The following is a 16,482-nucleotide window of genomic DNA, read 5'->3' as shown; positions in this document are numbered from 1 at the left end:
GTCTCAGTTAGAGGTTTCTTGAATGGCCCCAGGCTAACAAGTATAATTCTGTTTGATTCTCATAGTAATATAAGGCAATACCCTTAGACCAAAATTTGTGCCTACAGTAAATGTATATTAATTGGGCTCATAGAAATATGGATGTATCCTTGGGGTACTAGCAAAAGCTTTCTTCCTCAGAGGTGTATACAATTAAATCATGATTACAGTGCATGTGCATCTAAAAGAATTGACTTTAAAAAGCACAGCAGCTTGTAGGGACCCATTCTAGGATAAGAGAGATATATAACGATAGTGGAACATGTTCATTGCAGCATGATGTTAAATAAAATATTGGAAAAATCTAATGTTGAAGAATACAGTACTGTTTAAATAAAACATTCTATAAGACAAAATAAAAGAGTACTATTAAAATTAGATTATAAAGCATTATTTTTAATATCTGAAGACTAAAAATAACTAATTGTTCAGCAGTAGAAGACTAGTCAAATGATCATTCACTCATACAATAAAATAAAAGGTGCTTTGAGCCTATAAAAGAACCATCCTGGATGTTGCTAGGCCAAGGCCCCCAAGATTTATTGTGAGGTGAACAAAAAAATATAATATAACACATTTAGAATGCCATATTTTGTTTTTTAAAAGGTAAAAGAAAGTAAAATTAAAATGTGATTTTTCAACATTTGTGGAAATATTCACAAAAGTGGTAATCAGTTACCTTTCGTAAAGCAAAGACTAGAAACTGATGAGGGAAACAATGATAAGAGAGAAGATATGTCATTCAAACATTCACCATTTTACAGCTTTTGAATTCGAAGTATGCAACTCTGTTATGCATTCAAAATATTACATCAAAATCATGATACAATTGTACTGGCATATTCGTAAGTGAAAACTGGGTTAGAAAAATATTGTGTACATTGTATCATTTTGATAAGAAAGTAAGTATTTGTGTGATGGTGTTCAAAAAGATAAAAGTGAGATCAAAGAATTTTTATGATTTTGGTTTTGTTAGGTTTATTTATGATTGTTGGTTTTGCACTTAGATGTGCCGAATTCTGCTATGTGAAAAGAAATTTAAGAGCTAAGGACGTGACTCAGTAGGTAAAGTGGTTGTGTTGTAAGCACAAAGACCTAAGTTCAAATCCTTAGGACCCAGGTTATAAACCAAGATCAACAACACATAATCCCAGTGCTGGGAGATGGTGACAGGAAGATCCTGGGCCACTTGCTTGCCAGCCTGTCTAGCCAATCAGTGATCTCCAGATTCAATGACAGACTTTGTCTCAAAAAATCAAATGGAAATAACAAAGAAAAATACATAAAATCAACCTTTGATATTCACAGATGTAGATATGTACATCTGACTGCACACATGTACATATTCTCATACACACACACACACACACACACACACACACATTTATGTTATTTGTAAAAGAATCCAAGGAGTACTTTGAGCAAAGAAGACTACTATGGAGTATACCTTTTTAAGTAAAAAACAGCCGATATGATATGATTCCAACAGTATATCATTATGGAAGAGACAAACTATACAAATAGAAAGACCAGAAATTACCAAGAGGTTATAGAGAATAAGGGATGAATAGGTACAGCCCCAAGGATTTTCAGAATAATGAAAACAATCGGTATTGAATTATGATAATGGATAAAAGTCTATACATTTGTGTCAAACCATAGAATACTCAATTTCAAAAGTAATCTTTTTTTTTTTTTTTTACAAATCACAATATTTCATTCCCATCTTAAACAAATCACAAGACACTAGTTAGAGAATTAGGTAAACTTCATATTACAAAACCAAAGTAAGTATAATTTTGAAGAATAAGAATATCTTCAAAAAACCAGTTACAGTTTAACTGAAGTAGATGTGAACACAGGGTTGGTGTCTACTGAGGAAGGTCATGTTCCTCTAATATATGAAAAGATAACGAGATACACTTTCTTAGTCATCGAGGAAGAAATTTTCTTTCTTGACAAGCTGATACTATTTCTTTTTTGTAGCTCTTTTCCCTTCTCCTTTCTTTGGTTTCACCTTTCCACGGAGCTTCTTTAGACGTCTTTGCTCATCCTTAAAATCCTGATGCTCATCTCTGTAGAGGCCAAGGAAACGGAGTGTGCCCATGAGTGCAAAATACGTGTTGTGATTTGGATACCAGTCGTAAGTCTCTTTCTTTTTGGCCAAGGGCTGCTCCCTGAACATATTCACCACTTTCATGGACTTTGAATCGGTAGGCCTGGCCACTTCACCAAAGATCCGGGCACTTAGACGAGACATACGCAGTGCATATTCTGAAAGCGAAGCCATTTCTTAAGCCGTGAGGTATAAGATTCCCTGCGTCTGACCTTGCTCGCAAAAGTAATCTTAAGATAAGCTATAAACAACGAGTAATGGCATATTATTCAAAATTTGACAGCTGCAATTATGAAGGAGGTTGCCTATGATATATCAGTACATCAAGACTGAGGGCATATGAACACACGCGCACGGACACACACACACACACACACACACACATACACACACAAATTTGCCTACTTCAATGGGTCAGGAAGTAAAAAAGTGGAAGGAGCAAGCTTTACAACCCCCCTTCAAGGACACATCCCCATTGGGAATATTTTGAGTCTCAACTCTAGTATTGTGATACTGGCCCCTCTGTTCCTGTTCACTTCATAACGCCACATTCATTTGGTCCTTGTCTAAGAATCCCAGAAGTCTTATCTAATTCCAACATTGCTCAAAAGTACAAATCAAAACTCTGATCCTCTGAGACACAAGGCAAATACAACTGGGAGCTCCTACAAAAACAAAAGATCAAGTTCCTTATTACCAGGATACAGTGGCCAGCATAAACATTCTAGTACAAAAGGAAGAAATAAGAGCATAGAAAATTAATACCATACCCATATAAGATTGAAATTCTGGAGGCAAACATGAAATCCTAAGTCTCTGTGTCTACAAAATACCATAGCAAGGAACAAGTAAGCCCCTAAGATCTTACAAAACCTGCCAGTAACTTGCTGAGTACAGCACACATGGATACTCTATTGGGCTGGCTGTGGATGATGCCTACATAGTCCCTTGACAGACGTTCCAAATTCCTTGTATCTCTGCTTCCCAGAAAGTATTCACTGCTTCTTTGGCTTCACTATCGCAGCTACAACATCATGTAGTTAGTTACTCTTTCAAGGGACTTTAACCCAACCACATACACCACCTGGCCTGGCAGGCTTTTCTTTGAAATATTGGCGAAAGCTTCCATGATCCAATAACTCCTGCATTTTGCAGATTTGTGAAATGAGCATCACATAGATGTTGTCAAGGTTTGCTCTTATAAGCAACACATGAAGATCTTTGAACCTCAGCTACAAAAGCCTCTGAGTGTCTCTCAGGCAGCAGTTCCTGTGTGAGCACATGTCCCAGAACTCTCTTCTCAAGTGAAAATCCCTACAAATGTGCAACATGAGAGCTTTGAGCTCACCTTTGATAAGTGTGGTCATGCCAACTCCTAAGGTACCTTCAAGGCAGGCATTCTTTTCTATTTTTATGTTGCAAAATTAATGAATTTGTTTTAATACATAGGCATTCAGTGGACAAGTGTTAAGCTCTTTAGCAACTACATCCCTCTGTGCTACCTTTTGTTCATTTAAGAAGGTACTGTATGCCAATCACTGAGTGAGGTGATAAGCATACAAAGCTGAAGCAATGGAAGTTCCCCTCAAGTTCATGGTCTACCGGAGAAGTCAAGTGTTCTTGCAATTAAGCACTCTAAGTGCTGTAATAGATAATGTAAAGATTCCTTTGACATGTTATAATGTCAATATATGCCTCCACATCTTTTGATACCTTTGATTAGTAGATATATATATGTGAATACAAAAATATTATATATTATATAATATCAATATAATAGCAAGAATCAATCAAAATTGGAGAGGCTCAATTAAGATCATTTAGGGGGAAAGCACTACTCACACTGGTGAATTATTGAATGTGAAAAAAAACCTACACCACCAAAAGAAGTCCCAGCTGAAACATACAAGGAAACAATGGCCTAATGTCAATATATCATCATCATCATCATCATCATCATCATCATCATATATATGGAGTCAGACAACCCAAGTTTAAAATAAGCAAATCAGCTCCTATCTAAAAACTCGGTGAGTCAATCATCAAAAATAGAAAAATGGTAAAGCCTAAACAATAAAAAGACTGACAGTCTCCCATCCAAGTACTAAGCAGGCCCAACCATACTTAGCTTCCAAGATCAGACAAGATCAGCCACATTTAGGGTGGTAAAAATTGTATGTACTCATTCAGAAGTGGATATTAGACATAAAGCAAAGGATACCATAAAATATCAGCCATGGTCCTTATCGGTTATAGGAGTCCAGCAAGAAGACAAATGAGTTAAAGAATTTCAACAGGGCATCAAAGAATTACACAACCTCTATAAGATACTGTGCACTTATCAAAGGCAAATGTTAAATTGTTAATTTCAGGCTGGTGAGATGACTCCAGAGGTAACGGTGCTTGCCACCAACTCTAATGACCTGAGTTTAATTTTCAGAATCCATATAATGTGAGAAAATAATTGAGTTCCACAAGTTGTCTTCTAACTTCCAATCATACTATGGCACAGAGGCACACATACATGCACACATGCACACACATGTACACACATGCACACACATAACCCCAAACTAAATAAGAATTAAATATAAGTAAAATATACAGCTAATGGCTATGAAAAAGGATCATCCAGTTATAATAAATAAGTAACTATGCTATAATATCAAAATTTTAAATTATACCTTAAATACAAGGTAAAATAATGAAGTTAAAATAATAGCAATCCAAGGTTGACATGGTACACAGTAACAACTTCAGAGGAGTCTTTCTTGAAGCACATAAACATAGATTGGAAGCTAAATAGAGTAAATCAACCAGTTGGAACTTAATCATAAGGAGTTACAGGAACATGCTGACCAGACAACTGAAAAGGCAGCAGTAATGTGGAACCATTGAAATAGACAAGCAATAGGTTGTAAGGTACAAAAGAAAATATTTCAACTTCAGAAAAAAAGCTTCAAAGAGACACTTCAAATAATTACAGAATCATTTTTGAACTTTAAAAGGAATGGCTCATTAAAAATTATGTCTTTGTTCACATTAGTAGCCAATAGTTACCTGAGTCTGAGGAAAAGCTAAATGGTTTCCAAGTGTTGAGTTTTGTGCAAGGCTCCACATGATTGCTAGGATGAGCTTATAAGTGACTGAACAAGTGACTGAATAAGTGGACATAAAAGTCCATCACAATCAGTACTTCTTTCTCTGTACAATATAGACAAGAGCATAAACTGAAAGATGGCAACAGAGAAATACAAAGTTAATGGCCATATATTTTTTTAAAATATAATTGAAAAGTAGAAACTGAGCAATTAACTGGTGCACATATGAAAGATCATCTCCTAATAGTTTCTGAACTGTTATATGAAATATTATTTCTAAAATGAAACAAAGTGAATATTACTTAACAAAAAGATAGTCATAAACTAAACACATTTAGTGGGTTCAACCAATGTTTGGAAAAATAAATTTTAGTTCTCATTCAATAAGGAAAAAACTTTAACTCCTTCCTCTCTTGTTGATTGACATGTAAAGGTTATATAGTTCATGAAGTTGACAGAGTTGACATATTTCTTCTCTGATGATCACTGGATAAGGCACTGATGATATGGGATTTCCCTATGTATGCTGTGAATACCATTGGTGAATAAAGAAACTGCCTTGGCCTGTTGATAGGGCAGAACTTAGGTAGGTGGGGAAAACTGAACTGACTGCTGGGAGAAAGGAGGCAGAGTCAGAGACAAACCGTATAGCCCCACTGGAGACAGATCCCAAAACTTTACCCAGTAAGCCACAGTGATACACAGATTACTAGAAATGGGTTAAATTAATACGTAAGAATTAGCCAATAAGAAGCTAGAGCTAATGGGCCATGCAGTGTTTTAATTAATATAGTTTCTGTGTGGTTATTTCAGTTCTGGGCAGCCGGGACGAACAAGCAGCCTCCTTACAACACACTGATCTATGAGTAAAGCAGAATATCATTAGGAATCATCTTATTGATATTATTTTTAGATCAGTAGTATTTAGGTTTACCCTAGGTCTCTAGGGTATCCACTCTCTGGTTCTTAGTCACCCAAACAGTATTGGATATGAGTTCCACCTTGTGGAGTGGGTCTTAAGTCAAATCAGACGTTGGTTGGCTTCTCCCACAAGTTCTGTACCATTGTTGCTCTAGCATATTTTGCAGGAAGGACAGATCAAAGGTCAGAGTTCTTGTGATTGGGTTGGTGCTTACATTTCTTTTTTAGTAACCTACAAAAAAATCTTTCTGAATCAAAGATATTATATGTAGGAGTGAAGGTGTTCATGTTCAATGAGATGGATGGGTGTTGTCCTTAACAATAAGGCTCCACTGTCAGTTTGTGAAGAATAACCCATTGTCTTAACAACAATCTGGGTTCTTCAGGAATTTCCATGGGACCCCTTTGGTCAACAACTCAACTGAATGAAACCCAGTCCACTACTGAAACCCTTGTTTGGTGACAAGAGATAACCAATTGGGATTTCATATTCCCTATTATTAGGAGACCTCATTAGGATCACCTTAACTATATTTTAGGAACTTTCCACTACACTAGATTTCTATATCATCCTTCAAATGCCCCTCAATTTCTGCTGTCTCTCTCTACATTCCTTCCTTCAACCTACTCTATCTCGTTCCCCTCTCCACCTTATCCTCCCATTTCTGTCCTCCCTTGAACGCAGTCCACCCATATAATCTACTCTATTTCCCTATCTCAGCTAGAGTCATATATTCTCCCTAGTCCCTTCCTCTATACCTAACCTCTCTGATGTGTGGACTGTACCTTGGTTATCATTTATAATAATGTATAATTATCATTTATTGTAATTTATAAGTGGCTAATGTCCACTTATAAGTGAATATATACTGTATTTCTCTTTCTGGGTCTGGATTACCTCATTCAGGATGATTTTTTTTCTAGTTCCATCCATTCACATGGAAATTTCATGATGTCATTTTTTTAACAGTTGAGTTATATTCCATTGTGTAAATATACTACATTTTCTTTATCTACTCTTCTGTTGAGGGCTAACAACTATTTTTTTGATTGAATGTATGGCCCACTCCAAGAAATAGAGCCCATATCTAACATGTTAAAATGTCCAAGAACCTGAGACTAGATAACTCATAGGCCTATAGGAAAACCTCCTATTATTCTGTTAAAGGAATATAACAATAAAATGACTCCTAATGATATATTGTAATACCCATAGAACAGAGCATTTCTCAATCCTCAAAAGAGAAGTTTCTTCTTGTAATAAATGGTAATTAACAGGTAATTAACAAAAAGATTCACAACTGGACAGTGGTAGAGAGTGAGAGAATTTGAAAGACTCAGTCTTAAAGAGGCCTTTGTCAAACCATTCCTGTCAAGGCTCAGGAATCAATATAAAAGAAAGGGTGGAAAGACTGTAAAGAGACAGAGGTGGTAAAAGACTCCAAGGAAAAAGCTCTTTCCAGATAGAATAGAACTAATACTCTTGAACTAGAGAATGTGGCAGCATGAGCAGGGCCTGCACAGGTTCAAAAGGACTGAGAAAGGGAAGTAGACACAGACTCCCACCTCTCACCAAAAAACAATTATTTTGATACCTACAGAAAAGAAAAAATCAGTGTTCCCCAGTGGAGGGTTGCTAGATGTATCAATCATATTTCAGGGCAGGCCCCATGCACAGAAGTACTTTTTCAACACAAACAGACTCCATGACTTTGGTGTGTGTGTGTGTGTGTGTGTGTGTGTGTGTGTGTGTGTGTGTGTACTATTTGTTTTGTTTTATTTTGATATTTTTATGTCTGACTTATTGTCTTTTTTTCCAGTTTGTCTTTCTGTTTTAATTTTTGGTATTTTTTTAGTTCTTTACCAGGGAGTTGTTTCTGTTTTTTTATTTTGAGAGTGAGGGAGAGAAAGGACATAAATTTGGGTAGGTAGGGAGATAGGAAATATCTGGGAGAAGTTGAGGGAGGGTAAATATGATTGAAATATGTTGAATGAAAAATATAACAAAAATTTTGAGGGGACAATTCATTATACTAAACCATATTACAAACCATAAAAAAACCTCAGCTAACTTAAAATAATTCAGGTAATAGAATGACTTCTGGTCACAATGGTTTCAAACTGGAAATGAATAGCAGAATACAACAAAAAGCTTTATTAGCACTTAAAATTAATACACATATAAGAAATCAATTGACCAAAGTTTGTAATTAAATTTAAAAAAAATCTTCTGTATGTGACTATATCAGTGTCAATATTCTGATTGTCATATTGTACTATAAAGTTTCAGATGCTACCAATGAGGGAAACTTTATGAAGTATACACTTTTTGTTATTTTTTAAAACTACTACAATTCAAAAAACAAACTTTTTTGCTGTCATTGAGAATCAGAAAGCCCACTATTTGAAAATAAAGCATAGAAGTTGTACAGAAGAAAATAAAAGCAAGAGTCATATAGATTTTGGAAATTTTTAAGGATCTACTTTTAAAGCAACATCTTGTAGCAAGAAATACTAAAACAATTTAAACCAGAAAAAGGATATAGAGTCCAAAAATTATATTGTCATGGTTTCTTCTTTTAACTAATGTTTAAACTATTAATATTCAATGTTAAACAGTAATATTGCATCAGAATAAGTTATAAATTATAACTTGATGAATATGACACAAAATCTATATATATAAATATATATAACATGTAATAAATATATAAAATTATATATATATAATTAGCCTCAGAAAAGGAGTCTGTTTTATAAACATTATGTTATTTTAAAGAAAATTTGAAATAGGGCATGGGTTTAGAGGTATTATAGCGAGCATGATCAAAAGAGAATGCATTATGAGCTGTCTCTGATTCATTTATTAGTTTTTAGGACCTTCCTCTTCATCTTGGGTTGCCTTGCCCAGTCTTAAGACATGGGGAGGTACTTAGTCTCATTGAAACTTGATATGCCATGTTTTGTTGATACTCATGGAAGACTTCACCTTTTCTAAATAGAAATGGAGGAGGAGTGGATTAGGGGTAAAAACAGAGAGGGGTGAGTTGGGAAGGATTGGGAGGAAAGTAGGGAGGGGAAACTGTGGCTGAGATGAAAAATAATGATTTTTTTAAAAGAAAGAATATATTATACTCTTAAAGAGTTAATTTGTTTTTATTTGTGATAACCCAAAGTTAAAAGTACAGAAATCTACATAGTCATATGACATAACTCTTTGCCTCTCCTCTTCCTCTTCATCTGAAGTCATATGAAGTCACTTCTCCTCCTCCTCTTCCTTCTCCTCCTTCCTCTTCATTTGCTTTTAGAGATTTAAAGCTACACAATTATCAGTAGTTATAAAATATCATTTCAATATTCATGTAAAACTTTAACATAAAATATTTTAAATGAATGTGTATAAATCCTGAAGTAGTACCTTCAGTAAACGTTTTGGGGCATTTAAGACAGCCCTAGCTGCCCTAGAACTCACTTTGTAGACCAGGCTGGCCTCAAATTGACAGAGATCCAGCTGCCTTTGACTTCCAAGTGCTCAGATAAGATGTGCACCAAATACGATCCAGGTTTAACTTTTAAGGTGACATCTCTACAATACTCTGCTTAACTAACTGAGCTATGGAAGGGTATTAATGGACAACAAATAAGCCTGGGTTTCTAAGTGCAACAAGGCTCTCTGCAGTATTCTCCATACTCAAAAATGAAGCAGCAGTTATGCCATGTAGAATACTTATTTAATATAGAATGCTCAGCACTTTCCAAGTAAAACAGGAAGGAAGGTAAGGACTTATAGCTAAGAACCCAAAAGGGGTCAAATGAGAGGGTGTTTTTTATTATGGGAACAAAAAGGCAAGCTCTTACAGTGTCCATTTTGACTGCTCATGGAGTTGATTTGTTTGATTGATTGTTTAAACTAGACTGGTCTCACAAAAGCCTAGATAATGAATAGTTATTTGAAACAAGAAAGTGTTTCATTTAGAAATCAAAGCAGATTAGAACCATTTCAGAGGAGGGAGAAATCATGATATTTTTGTGCAAAAGAGAAAGCTTAAAATTGCCATAGCCAGCACTAAGATGACAACAAATAATAATCTCAGAATTATGTGCTCCCAAATTCAAAACACTTTAACAAACCTCCTTCTTTGGTTAACAGTAGAAAGAGAAAATTAATAGTTCGTTCTCCTTCTTAAGAACTTTAACAAATACAGACAGGTAAACTTACACTTTTTATTGAACATTTGGCATTTTATTTTTTCTTGTCTTGTGAGGAATGTGTTCAACTAAAAAATAGTTATCTTTTAGTTACTGTCTTAGGGTTTTTTTATTGGTGTGAAAAGACACCATGACTATGACAACTCTTACAAAGAAAGGGTCTTAGCTTACAGTTTCAGAGGTTCAATAGCATATCATCATGACAAGGACCACAGGTAGACATGGTGGTAGCTACATCTTGACCAAAAGGCAGCAGCAAGTCAACTGACTGTCACACTGAGGGAAACTTAAGCAAAAGAGACACCAAAGCTCACCCCCACAGTGACACACTTCCTCTAACAAGGCCATACCTCCTAATAGTGCCACTCCATATGGGGGTCATTTTCTTTCAAACCACAACAGTTATCCATAAAATTTTACCCAGCTTGTAAAATAACTACATTTGAGATTGATGTACAGTGGCATGTCTTAAGTTAAGAATAATGAAATTAAATAAACTGCGACCTGATTTCATAAGCATATCAATTGTACATCTAGAGACCCAGCTGAGACATGTGAGGCACACATCATCTTTTCTGTTCTTTAAAATTCAAGAATAAAAATTTTGTTTATGGGCTTCTTTCTTTTAATTAAAGTCAAAACCACAGTCATGAAATCTAGCCTCCAGCTGGTCAAGCATAAGATGCCTCTGAATAGAATATAGACCAACATATTTGTTAAAAAGATGATAAAGAAAATCATTACTGACCATCTACAAGCAAAAGTAAAAATATGTCCTGAAAAAACAAGTGGCTGTGGAAATATTTTTAAAAATCAGGATCCTAATTTGTATTCAAATATCAATTTGTATTGAAATTGATCTCAATATTATCTGAGAGCTTACCTGTTCAAATTACTAAGCCAGCAAGTCCAAGATATGGAAAAATTCTTAGGACTTGAAACCTTAAGTCATTTTTTGCCATACTATCTAATTATGGGTTAATAATTTTACAACATAAATAATTCTGAAATAATGCAAATCAAAAATTCCATTTGTTAAAAATATAATTTGTCATAGAAAATATTATATTTGGTCCTCATAACATAAGACAGTGCTTTCACTTTACAAGTCAGGGTATCTTAGGAGTCAAGAAGTTGAATCAGTTATCTAAAATCATGAGTATTCAATGGTGGAAAGAAGATTCAGCCCAGATCTTCTTCCAGAGTTTAAGGTGTTAATAATCCACTCAGGCAACCAACCTCTTGGAGTATAATTTCACTTTCTACTGTTTCCTGCTCCATGCTCTTTGGGAGCAGTTCTAAAGAGAAAAAAATACAGACACTGAATAATTGATTTAATTAAAAAATTTTCCCATTTCTATTTCTGTTTCCATTTTGGTGCTAGAGATGGTACAATAAAACTTGTGTATGCCAAGCAAGCACCATAGAGGAAGCTTCAAACCCAGCCTTAAAATGTAGGTGCATACTTTGTCTTTTTTAAATATATTATAAGATTTTTTGCAAGCATAATAATTGGACTCGGTGCCTTGCATAGTGGTCTATATCCTGTTTGTATTCTTTTGAAAGTCTGGGCTTCTTGTCAAGAGATTAAGGACTTAGCCTCAAATCAAATGTTAAACAAATTTGCTTGTTTTCTAAAGAATTTACTGGTTGCTGATGAGATAATGGAAAGAGGTCAAAGATAATTTATGATCATATCCCTTGGGGGACTCCCCCTGCTACTAGGAAATAGCCATGAGATTATTTTTATAGTTATTTGTAGTTCACAAAGGTTTTAAAATGAATTATCCTACTTTGATTCTCATCCTAGTGATGAAGTATCATTACTTCTCTCCTTAGTTTTACTCTATATAATTGGAAAAAGTGAAAATTATATCATTTAAGTTATTTTATTTTTATTTTATGTGCACTAATATTTTGCCTGCATGAATGTCTGTGTGAAAATGCCAGATCCCCTGATGCTGGAGTTACAAAGAGTTGTGAGCTGTCATGTGAGTGCAGGGAATTAAACCCTGGACCTCTGGAAAGGCACCCATGGCTCTTAATCACTGAACTATCTCTCCAGGTATTTATTATGTACTAGGTCACACCCAAAAGGATACAATAAACCTTCTTTAACTCAAATGAATGCCTTTATTTTACCTTCATGCACTAGTTTTTACAAATAGTGCTTCAATATTCCTTAAGCTACAGTTTGAAAGAAGGGCAGAGACAAAGACAAATACAATTGGCAGCTGCTGGTAAACATAGTTCCAGACATAAAGAAGTTTCTCAGTCCCTTCCACTGTAAGTGTAATGTTCTCCATAATCCCAAATCATCTCATTTCAAAACCTTATAACAAGTCATGTAACATTTGGAATGAAATAAGGCATTTAGAAGGAAGATGATGAACATTTTTTAAATGAAGAAATGTATCTGCACTGTCCTGCTGTGGGACAATGGTCTTTTATCCTATCACTTGTATATTTTTTAATAAAGGAAGTATAGTCATGGAGACCAGGCAGGAAGTAGAGGTGGAGCAATGAGAAATGTAGGAAGAGTGAAGGTTCAGTCTTCAGTTGTGACCCAGCCTCAGAAGAAGCAAGATTTGACTGCCTTGCCAAAAAGGGTACCAAGCCACGTGGTGTTGAGGGAGCTCCTTCCACTCCTTCAGCCAATAGCCGCTGAGATACCAGCCCATTGGTGCGTGGTCTGTCTCTTCAAAAATGCGGCCACTTCCTGCCGCCCAGCTCCCGGCCACCTGGGTAGCTTATGTCCGGAAATAACAACACACAAATTGTATTCATTTAAACACTGCCTGGCCCATTAGTTCCAGCCTCTTATTAGCTAATTCTCACATCTCTTGCTTTAACTCATCTAATAATCCGTATAACACCACGAGTGGTGTCTTACTGGAAAGGATTCAGCATGTCTGACATGGTGGCTAGCTTCATGGCAACTGGCTCAGAGAGAAGAGGCATGGCAATTGCCTGAGGCATCTACCTCACTTCCTTCTTCCTGTTCTGTCTACTCCACCCACCTAAGGACTGGCCTATCAAAAGGGCCAAGGGAGTTTCTTTATTAACTAACCAATAAAATCATCAGATAGATAGCAGACACACCTACATCATTTCCCCTTTTTCTGTTTAAACAAAAAAGAAAGGCTTTCACATTAACATAGTAAAATTACATATAACAAAACAGTTATCAAGTAAGAATTACAGTTACAATATTTATATCTATTTTATCTTTTATTATAAGTAAGGAAAACTATGTCTATCCATTCTTCAACTCCATCAAAGACTCCAGAAGGACACAATATTACCTAGGTGAACAAGAAGTAAGCTACTTCCAAAACTCTAGAAATCACAGAGACATCTTGCTGCCTGGACAGTCACCCAAAGTTCCTCTGTACCGTTGGGGCATCCATCTTCAGCCTACAGACCCATAGTATCCAGAGACATTTCCATGAAGCAGGAAATTTCAAAGGCAGTTCAGTAACTATCTGCTGTGTCCTGCAGAATGTCTAGCAAACTCTTTCATAAGTCAGGAACCTTGAAAGACCATCTCACCTTTAGGCAAGTTCAGCAGTCCTCTTTCTACGGGTTCTTTGTGTCCAGTTTGTGCCAACAGTCCAGGCAAGAGCAGTTTCTTGCCCAAATGTCTATCAAACTCCATAAGGAGCCTCTTTGATGCCCATCTTCCTCTTGAAGTAGATTGATGCTGCCAGGAGCAGACGTGTCTCATTGTCATGAAAAGCCCTAAGTTATAAAAACATTTAAAATGTAATATTCTGTAGTCTTTGAAAGATATGAAGAATACCTATTTAACTTAAATATATCTCTATATATCTAGAAAATCTAACTAACATGACTATAAGCTTGACTATTATCAATGATTATCCACTAACAACCTATATTTCCTAATTACACATTACATTTTTAAATGAACTACACAATCACAATACCTTAATCAATATCAGAAATACATATAACAAGATTGATCTTAAATTTAAATCACTAAAGCAAAATCCATATCAATGCAAATTATTCATATCTATATCACATCCTTCTTTAAATGTAAAAGAACATTTATAAACAATATTTGGGAATATGGGTGCAGTTATTTCTCTCCAAACTGCTTCCTGCTGAATGGGGGCGCTGTTATTTAGGTCTTTCATGGTATAACCTGTCTGCTAGGTTCATCTCAGTCAGCAGTTGAGCAAAGTAATTTTTTGAGGGTGTTCACAGCAACCTTTCAGGAGGGCATGGTCTATCATACCATATTGGGATAGAAGCAATCCATAGGGTCTCATTTTCTGTAAAAACAAAAGAAAGAATCTCTTTTCCAAAGTATCATATCCTTAGATCCAAATTCTAAAGTCAAGGAATTTTCAAAATATCTATCTTGGATTAGTTCAGCAACATTTATAAACAAATATCTTTTAGCAGCTGTTGCTCCTTCCTCAGCATTCAAACAATTCAAAGAGAGCATAATAGCATACAGTATCAAGATTCTCTGTGTATTTTCCATCTTTGTGCAACTTTAACCTCTATTTCATTTATTTTTACTTTTTGAGACAGGTTCTTTGTATATCTTTGTCCTGGAATAACTCTGTAGACCAGGCTGTTCTTGAACTCACAGAGATCCACTTGCCTCTACTTCCCAAGTGCTGGGATTAAAGGTGTGTGCTACCACACCTTCAAGTCACAAAGGTCAATCTACCTCTACCTCCCAAGTGTTGGGATTAAAGGTGTATACTACCATACCCAACTACTTCCTTTTTTTCTTTTTTACTTTTAAGAACTTTAACCTTTAGCCTGCATATATTTTTAACACACTGTAAACCATTTAGAGGTTTTCTTCGACTTTTAATCTTTCTTTTACTGTATATCTCTCTTTTTGTGACCACATGAGTCTTTAATTATTAAACAATATCAGTAGGACTAAAGCCGTGACTTTGTCGGCTAGATCCAGCCCATGCCTTAGCTTTCTAGCCTCATGGCGGAAGTACCCACAGGAGCCATGTTTATCGCCAGGTGGCCGGGAGCCCGGCAGTGGGAAGTGGCCGCATTTTTAAAGAGAGAGACCATGCCCCAATGGGCTGGTATCTCAGCGGCTATTGGCTGAAGGAGTGGAAGGAGCTCCTGCAACAACGTGGCTAACTCAGACAAGAATTATAGGCTAATGTAAGTTAAAAGAATGAGTTAATAAGAAACCCGAGCTAATGGGTCAATCAGTTTATAACTAATGTAGACCTCTGTGTAATTCTTTGGGACTTAACGGCTGCAGGACTGGGTGGGGCAGAAAAACCTTGGTCAACAAATGGCACCCAACATGTGGACAATTGCATCCACATAAAACCTGATAGAGCTTGGGAAGTTATTCTAGATATAAAAAGAATAAAGATAAGCATGGTTTCTTCTTAGCAGCACTTTCTCGGGTGGGCTCTGGTTGCTAGAGGCAAAAGCTCTCATTTAAGATAGGCTTCCAGACTCAGCTTTAGCCACAAAATTTGCAGTTCTTTTAAGAGATCCTGCTATGAAACACTTAAATGGTGTTGATGAAAAGCTGATTGCATGCTTTTTGGTGGTGGCAGGGACCTTGAAAAACCATAGAATTGTGGCAATAAACATGGCTCCAGCCAGTACTCTGCCTTGAGGCTAGACTCAGAGAAAAAAGCTAAGAAATGGGCTGGATCCATCCGTCAAAGCCACAGCTTTAATCCTAGCCATATTGCTTAGCAAATTAAAGACTCATGTAATCAGATAAAGAGAGATATATAATAAAGGTTTATTCAAAGGCAAGTAAAACCTCTAAATGGTTTATAGTGTGTTTAAAAATATATGTAGGCTTGGAAGACAAAAGAAAAGGACAAAGTTCTTAAAATAAAAAAGAAAGAACGAGAGTAGTTGGGTGTAGTGACACACACTTTTAATACAAACACTTGGGAGGCAGAGACAGGCATATCTCTTTGAGTACAAGGTGTGGCGGCATACACCTTTAGTCCCAGCACTTGGGAGGTAAAGGAAGGCACATCTCTGTGAGTTCAAGGACAGCCAGTTCTACAGAGTGAATTCCAGGACAGCCAAAGATACACAGAGAAACCCAATCTC

The 16,482-nt window shown here is 36.0% G+C and overlaps 1 protein-coding gene across 1 annotated transcript; it reads right to left on the bottom strand.

Moving 5' to 3' along the window:
• Nucleotides 1–1,792: 1,792 nt before the first annotated feature.
• On the bottom strand, nt 1,793–2,362 carry LOC119805481 (28S ribosomal protein S33, mitochondrial). Its single transcript, XM_038317448.2, has one exon. The coding sequence runs from the start codon at nt 2,327–2,329 to the stop codon at nt 2,009–2,011; it is 321 nt and encodes a 106-aa protein (XP_038173376.1). The 5' UTR covers nt 2,330–2,362; the 3' UTR covers nt 1,793–2,008.
• Nucleotides 2,363–16,482: the final 14,120 nt, after the last annotated feature.

Source organism: Arvicola amphibius, chromosome X (assembly GCF_903992535.2).
Source record: "Arvicola amphibius chromosome X, mArvAmp1.2, whole genome shotgun sequence".
Taxonomy (NCBI): domain Eukaryota; kingdom Metazoa; phylum Chordata; class Mammalia; order Rodentia; family Cricetidae; genus Arvicola; species Arvicola amphibius.
This window is presented reverse-complemented; position numbering and strand designations above follow the sequence as displayed.